The sequence below is a fragment of the Cupressus sempervirens genome, chromosome 11 (assembly GCF_028749045.1).
Source record: "Cupressus sempervirens isolate cs-2001-9-10 chromosome 11, ASM2874904v1, whole genome shotgun sequence".
In the NCBI taxonomy this organism is placed as follows: Eukaryota; Viridiplantae; Streptophyta; class Pinopsida; order Cupressales; family Cupressaceae; genus Cupressus; species Cupressus sempervirens.
This window is the reverse complement of record NC_143128.1, coordinates 170,100,067-170,107,107: the sequence shown is the minus strand read 5'-3', so window position 1 is coordinate 170,107,107 and position 7,041 is coordinate 170,100,067. Positions and strand designations below refer to the sequence as shown.

General features: G+C 36.9%; 1 protein-coding gene across 1 annotated transcript; it reads left to right on the top strand.

The window, feature by feature from the left end:
• Positions 1 to 454: 454 nt before the first annotated feature.
• On the top strand, positions 455 to 5,595 carry LOC149528729 (uncharacterized). The gene is made up of 6 exons (XM_089811890.1): positions 455 to 1,461; positions 1,583 to 2,663; positions 2,884 to 2,928; positions 3,026 to 3,274; positions 3,378 to 4,796; positions 4,887 to 5,595. The coding sequence occupies exons 1-6, from the start codon at positions 665 to 667 to the stop codon at positions 5,325 to 5,327; spliced, it is 4,032 nt and encodes a 1,343-aa protein (XP_089668016.1). The 5' UTR covers positions 455 to 664; the 3' UTR covers positions 5,328 to 5,595.
• Positions 5,596 to 7,041: the final 1,446 nt, after the last annotated feature.

The following is a 7,041-nucleotide window of genomic DNA, read 5'->3' as shown; positions in this document are numbered from 1 at the left end:
ACACTTAGTTTTTTAAGTGTCCCACTTGATAAAGCTTTACACTTTAGTTTAGGCTTTATCCAGTACCTTATGGATATCCCATTGCCCACCAAAATGTTATTGCTAATATTATATGTCTACATTCTCTTCCTACTCTTTACACTCCTTTAATTTCCTATTATAATAAGAACTCATTTCACCTGTCCATTTGTTGGCTCCCACTGTCCCATTGTGCGATCTATTATTGGTGGGTCCCACTGTCCCCCTTTTAAAAATATTCTCACCGCCGACACCCCGAATCTTCCACATTCAATAAAAAAAAGATGAAGCCGCTTTCCACATTATTTCCTTTACAATTCCGCGTTTCTTCCACAAGTGATCAATCTATTTCACACGCTTTCCATCATGAAACGGTCCATCTATTACCAGATTCCAATTTGGACACAAATTAGTATCTTTTCTCGTCAGATTGGCTCCACTTGACCCCCCAAAAGTTAAAAAGCTGTCTTCCACAATTCTGCGATTCTTCCACAACAACGGACTTTCCTTGAAGAAACAGGCATTTCTTACACGAAGTGATAGATTCAAATAACCCCCATTCAGTCTACTTATTTTCTTCCATTGCTTCCATTTTCTCTGATCATACTCACCATTTGCCTTCTCTCAAAGCGAACCGTCTAATACCATGGCGTCTACTTCCACTTCCTCCGCTCAACCAGAGAGGGAGCCTGCAAACACTTGTCAAGAAATGGCGCCGTCTTCATCTTCTGTCTCTCCATCATCCTCTCGAAGCTTCTTCTCATGCTGCTTTGATTGGGTTTCTGCCTTTCTTTCACGCCCTTCAATGGAACCCAATTCCATGGCATCTACTTCTACGGTTGGCCTTATACCAGAGAATGAAATTAGGGGTGCCGTTCATGAAGCTGTATCATCTACTTCTCCCGTTATATCTAGTCATCCCATGCCGTCTGGTTCTACCACTGCCTGTTTCCAAGAAATCGCACCATCTGCATCTACTTCGGGTGCATCTGCATGTAAGCCGGTTTACCATGTTTTCATAAATCACCGTGGACCAGATGTGAAGAAGACTCTAGCTACCAGTATCTATAAAATCCTTGGTGAAATGGAGGTGAAAGCTTTTTTGGATGAGGAGGAGTTGGAATATGGAGATTTCTTGCCTTCAACATTAGAAACAACAATCCGCGGTGCTACCCTTCATATTGCAATCTTTTCAAAGACCTATGCAAAGTCAGTTTGGTGTTTAGCAGAGCTCTCGTGTATGCTTCAAAGTGGCGCCAAAATTATTCCCATCTTTTACCATGTAGATCCTAATGATGTCAGATATGTAGCCAAAGGAGTGTACGCTAATGACTTTGAGAGCCATGTAAAGAAAGGTAGATATAGCGGAGAAAAGCTTGAGGAGTGGAAACATGCACTCCACAAGGTCTCATTTTACAGTGGCCAAATCATCAAAGATACCAAGTAAGTACTACTCATTCATCTCCTGAAATAATACGCGTTCTTTTTTATATCTACTTAATTTAAATTATATGGAGTAAATGCCTGTTTGAATTTTGATTTTTCCAATGTTTGTGTTTTTCAGTGATGAGGTGAGGTTGCTCAAGAATATTGTGAATATTGTACAGAAAGAAATGAGCAATGTGTCATTGGTAGTTGCAAGATATCCAGTAGGTCTCACCCAAGCAGTAGACGACTTTGAGAAAACACTGAAACTTTCCCAAGGTGAACAGCGTGTACAAATTATCGGTATATGGGGCATGGGTGGGTTGGGCAAGACCACCCTTGCCAAAGAATTACATAATAAAAGATCCTATTCTATGGATAAATCTAGTTTTATTCCAGATATAAGAGAAGCCAAAGCCAAAGGTATGTTGCACCAGAAGCAAAATCAACTCCTCAAAGATCTTGGTGTGGGTCAATCAGCTCACGATGAAGAGCACGGTAAGGCGATTCTTGCCAAGCATTTGGGATCTTTTAGAGTGTTGATTGTTATGGATGATGTGGACCATTCTGATCAATTGGATGCTCTTATACCTGCAAAAGAGAACCTTGCAAGTGGAAGTCTCATAATTGTTACAACAAGAGAACGTGAAGTTCTCGCATCTTGGGGTATATCATCTCTGCATAAAATGAAAGCATTAAATGCATTTCATGCTAAAGAACTATTCTGCTGGCATGCATTCTTACAATCCTCTCCTTTGGATGGATTTGAAGGGCTTATTGGAAAGTTTGTAGAGACTTGCAATGGATTACCATTATCCCTTAAGTTATTTGGGGGGCTTTTATATGGAAGGAAGGACAAAAATTTTTGGAAGTCTTTGTTTCACAAGATCTCAAGAGTGTTATTGAAAGATATCAAAGAAACACTCAAAATAAGTTATGATGTTCTTGATGATGAGGAAAAAGAAGCATTTCTTGATACTGCTTGTTTTTTTATTGGAGAAAAGAAGAGTTTGGCAATTGAAGTCTGGGAGGGATCAGGGTGGAGTGGTATGTACACTTGTGAAAGGCTTGTAAATAAATGTTTAATTGAAATTGATGCTAAAGATTACATAAGAATGCATGATCACTTAAGAGATTTAGGCAAGGAAATTGCAAGTAAACAGTCACCCTCCAGGCTTTGGTTGTCAGAACAGATTTTAAGTTTTACTAAAAAGCCAGAGGTAAGATTGATATTTTATTTTATTATATGATCAATCTATGTAAAGAAATCACGGTCTATCTTATAAGTTATTACTGTTATGCCTCAAACAACATTTCAAACAAACAGTCTTGCCAGTGATTTTTTTTTTTCAATCAAATCGGCCTAACGTCTAAGGTATTTGTCTTTGAATAGAGAATAATTTTAGATCTGTTGTTATAACTTTTTATGTATTGTTTCAGAAAAGAAATGGAGTTCGAGGAGTTAACGCTGTCCCAGCTAGAAGGGTATGTTTGCCTGTGTTTTCTGTTCCTCTATGTTTGCCCATACTTTCTACAGTATGCCTTTCTTTCCTGAATATTTTATATAATTCATTGACGGCAGGACGAATTGACACCTGATATAAGGGGAGAATTTTTGTTGCTTGCCCCTTATTTAGTTGGACTAAAGTTTCTGGCGATTAGTGAAGATTATTGGAGTCAAATAATCAGGGAAGTATCAGGAGAACTCCTCTGGCTTCGCTGGTCCCATATTGGGCAGAGTAACCTTCCGACACAGATTTCATTGAAACACTTGAGGGTTTTACAACTATATGGAGATCAGTTAAAAGAGTTGTGGAAGGTTGACAGTGAGGTAAGTAGTAGTCTTCCGATTCTGTTTTATTAAATCTATATATAAATTTGTGTAATATTCGCATCATGTTTTATGTCTTCACAGTCGCAATTGTGCTATACAGGCTCCCACGCAGTTAAGAGAGTTGGAGGTTACTTGTTGCAAACTCAAGAGACTTCCAAACTCGATAGGCTGTCTCAATCAGATGAGAAAGGTGGTGCTTAGACATTGCTATCTGAAGACTCTGCCAGATGAATTTTGCCATCTCCAGTTGTTGGAGCACCTTGACTTACAGTTCTGTGAATGGCTATCATCACTACCCAGCAGCTTCGGCAATTTGACAAATCTGCAGTACTTAAATTTAGACTCGTGCAGATTTTTGAAGAGTTTACCAGACTCTTTTAAGAACTTGGTGCAACTGCAATATCTCAATTTACGGCACTGTGAAGAGCTCAGACTAAGGCGGGATGATTTTCAAAACATTACAATGCTGGAGTTTTTGAATCTTTCTTGGTGCAAGGAAGTGAACGAGTTGCCTTCTCATATCACCAATCAGGTGTCCTTGCTGGAGCTCTCTTTACTTGGTTTGGACAGTTTAAGGGAGATCAAAATAGGTCACCTTAGCAGGCTGCAAAAGCTAATGGTAGGAGGTCTGTCGTTGATAAGTTTACCAAACTCTCTTGGAGATTCGGCCTCCTTGATAGAACTTGAAATTTTCAGTTGTGGCAATCTTAAATCTTTGCCGACCTCATTCAAAAACTTGCCCTCCTTGACCCAGCTTACAATTCGAAGCTGTTACAAGTTGAAATCTTTTCTGCCCTCTGTTGAAAATTTGTCCTCGTTAAATAGACTCACAATTGAGAATTGTTACGAACTGGAATCTTTGCCAAGCTCTCTTGGAAATTTGTTTTCTTTGACTCATCTTGCCATTAGGAAGTGTAACAACCTAGAGTATTTGCCAGCCTCTCTTGAAAATTTGTCTTCCTTGACTTATCTTACAATTTCTGATTGTCGTAAGGTGAAATGTTTACCGTTCTCTGTCGGGTGCCATAATCTCTTAGAGCGTTTATGGATATGGGATTGCCCAATCAGCCAAGTAAGTTTTGAGGCGGCGCCTTTATCTTCAGCATCAAGCAACCTAAGGAAGATTATTCTATGGGGAACCGAAGTTTGCAGGGTTTCAATTTCTGAACATCACTATCCCCGCCTCGAGAGTCTAAATCTTTATTGTAATTATCAATTAACAGATATCGAAGCACTGCCAATAAAGCTTGAAAATCTGGACATATTTCTGTGTCCAAAGTTGGAGAAGCTTCCCAGCTTTGAACGATTAACTTCTCTCAGAGCATTCGGATTTGAAGGTTGTGACCGAATTGGGAAAATTGAAGGTTTAGAAGGCTGCACGAGAATGGAAAAATTGAGAGTAAAGACCTGCTGGGAGGGGCCGGGAATAGAAAGTTTGAAGGGCATGGGGAATTTGAAGGAGGTGGAACTCAGAGCAAACAAGGGATCGGCCATTGAGAGTTGCATTGGAACGATACAGGTAAATATATAATAACTGCGACCAATAAAATATTTTAATAATCGTCTATGTATTCATGCATTGACTGACTTTTGTACAAGGAATTTGCAGAACTGGCCAGATGAAATAATAATATATGTGGGGACGGTCCCTGACGCGTCCTCAGTTATTGATTCCTTCAAACTTGGGCTGCCTCCGAATCTCTGTGTCGTTCACTCCTGTAGCAACGAGATTTCTTTCCAACCAGAATTGCGGTTCCCCAGTAGCAGTGACATTATGCTCTGTTATATTATAAATGGTATTGCTTCTGCTTCATCTTTTCAATTAGCCAGCAATGGTCTTAGTAAAACGGCTTCCTTGGAGATTGGAGAGGGTAGATGGGCATTGATCGGTGTCTTCCCAAAACAGTCCGATGAAGAGCGTACTCCCTTCAAACTATCTGCTGGCTGTGGGAGGGGAGAAGTGGAAGTGGAGAGAGGTTTGGTTGTGAGAGGAGAAAAGAAGATGCTGGTGGAGGCAATGCTGCCACTTATACAAAGCATTTGGAGGTAGTCTTATTTTCTTTTGTTTGTTAGTGAAATGCGGGGACATTATAGTCGTGCTTACCAATCATTATTATTAGGAGGTAATATTATTTTATCTCTAAGTGGAAAGTGTGCAGCTAGGCTAATTGTAGCGCGCATAACTTTTTTAATGTAGCCGACTCAAGAAACGATAAACAGACACCTCTTTATCTGGGCCAACGTGAGATGAAATTTTAAAAATAATCTATTTGTTCTTTCATTAAGATTTCAATAATATAAAATGATTTTCAGTTTTATCAATGTTTTGATGAAACATTTTCCAATCAGTTTACACATTACAAACCATGTTATTGCAAAAGAAAAAGAGATATGATATGATATAGAAAAGAAAAGTATGTCCACACGTTTATGACATTTTAAGTGGTACTTAAGGTTTTTATCATACTTATTCAATTCTTCATTTTTCAGTACTTTATACATTTCATAAATTTATATAAATTTATATAAAAATAGTTTTATACATTTCATAAATTTATATAAAAATAGTTTATAGAATTTTTTGGATTGGACGAATTGATCTTGGATATTTTAACAAGAAAGTGGGGAGCATAAAGGTTAAAAACAATAACATTATAAACTTTAACCAAAGTAGAGTAACAAAATATATGAACATGGATCCAAATCCAAATGGCATCTAAAGTAAAACGTATACAATTATGAATTTCATAAGAAAATACTAATGGAAAAGGAATATAATATCAGGTTTGTAAATTAGCGTGATTCACTAGCTTATGTAATAGAATAAATCACACTTCAAATAAATAACTAAATCTAAAAATAGGCTTCAAATAAATCACTTAGGCTTTAAATAGCTTTGGTGATTTATTTGAAGCCTATTTTTAGCTTTGGTTAATTTATCAAATAGCTTTGAAGTGTGATTTAGGTTATTTATCCTTTAGGTTTTTTTTTTTTTTTTTTTTTAATTTTAAAAGAAAAAGGGGTTAACGCTTTGACCTGAAGCTATGAACCAGTGAGGCCACAAATGGGGGACCTCATCCCCATTAGATTTGAACCTTGATGGCAAAGATAACAACTCAACAACTTAATCATCACAACATTCCACTATTGACATCCTTCAAAATAATTATCCTTACTCTTAAATTTAGGTTATTTGATTGCTTAAAAAGGATAATTAACCAAAGCTAAAAATAGGCTTCAAATAAATTGCACTTCAAATAAATAACCAAAGTTATAAATATAAGAGGATAAACACATGCCAAAATACTAGCATAAAATTGGATGCGGACTTGAGAAAAACACTAGACCAAAAACTAGCTACAAGAAAATAGTAATAAAGATGAATATGATATGTCATCTAGAAGATCCTTTAATATTATTCAGATTTTCCTTAAGGGAGTCAAAATAGTCTCTGCACTCTTATTTCTATTAAAGTTGTAGCTTCAATCGAATTGAATTGATCTAGAGTTATTTATTTAAACATTATTCTGTTTGACTATATATATATATATATATTGTTGTTAATTATGTCTAATGATTACTAACTCGCCATAACCAATATTGATTAACATAGAGACATGTCTCTTCTACTCCTACATATATGCATTTGGATGTACACTTGGAACACAAAAAAATATAGGCATTGATTAGTACATTTGTAGTGATCCTTTAACTTAACAATTTCATCTTATTATTTTTACCTTTCCTGGATGCCTTAACTTCCA

What these genes read in the sequence shown, in the direction of transcription:
- LOC149528729 (XM_089811890.1), top strand. Translation starts at nt 665, where the DNA reads ATGGCGTCTACTTCCACTTCCTCCGCTCAACCAGAGAGGGAGCCTGCA. An exon ending in TGTGGAAGGTTGACAGTGAG is followed by an intron (nt 3,275 to 3,377) that starts GTAAGTAGTAGT and finishes TGTGCTATACAG; the next exon opens with GCTCCCACGCAGTTAAGAGA. An exon ending in GTTGCATTGGAACGATACAG is followed by an intron (nt 4,797 to 4,886) that starts GTAAATATATAA and finishes AGGAATTTGCAG; the next exon opens with AACTGGCCAGATGAAATAAT.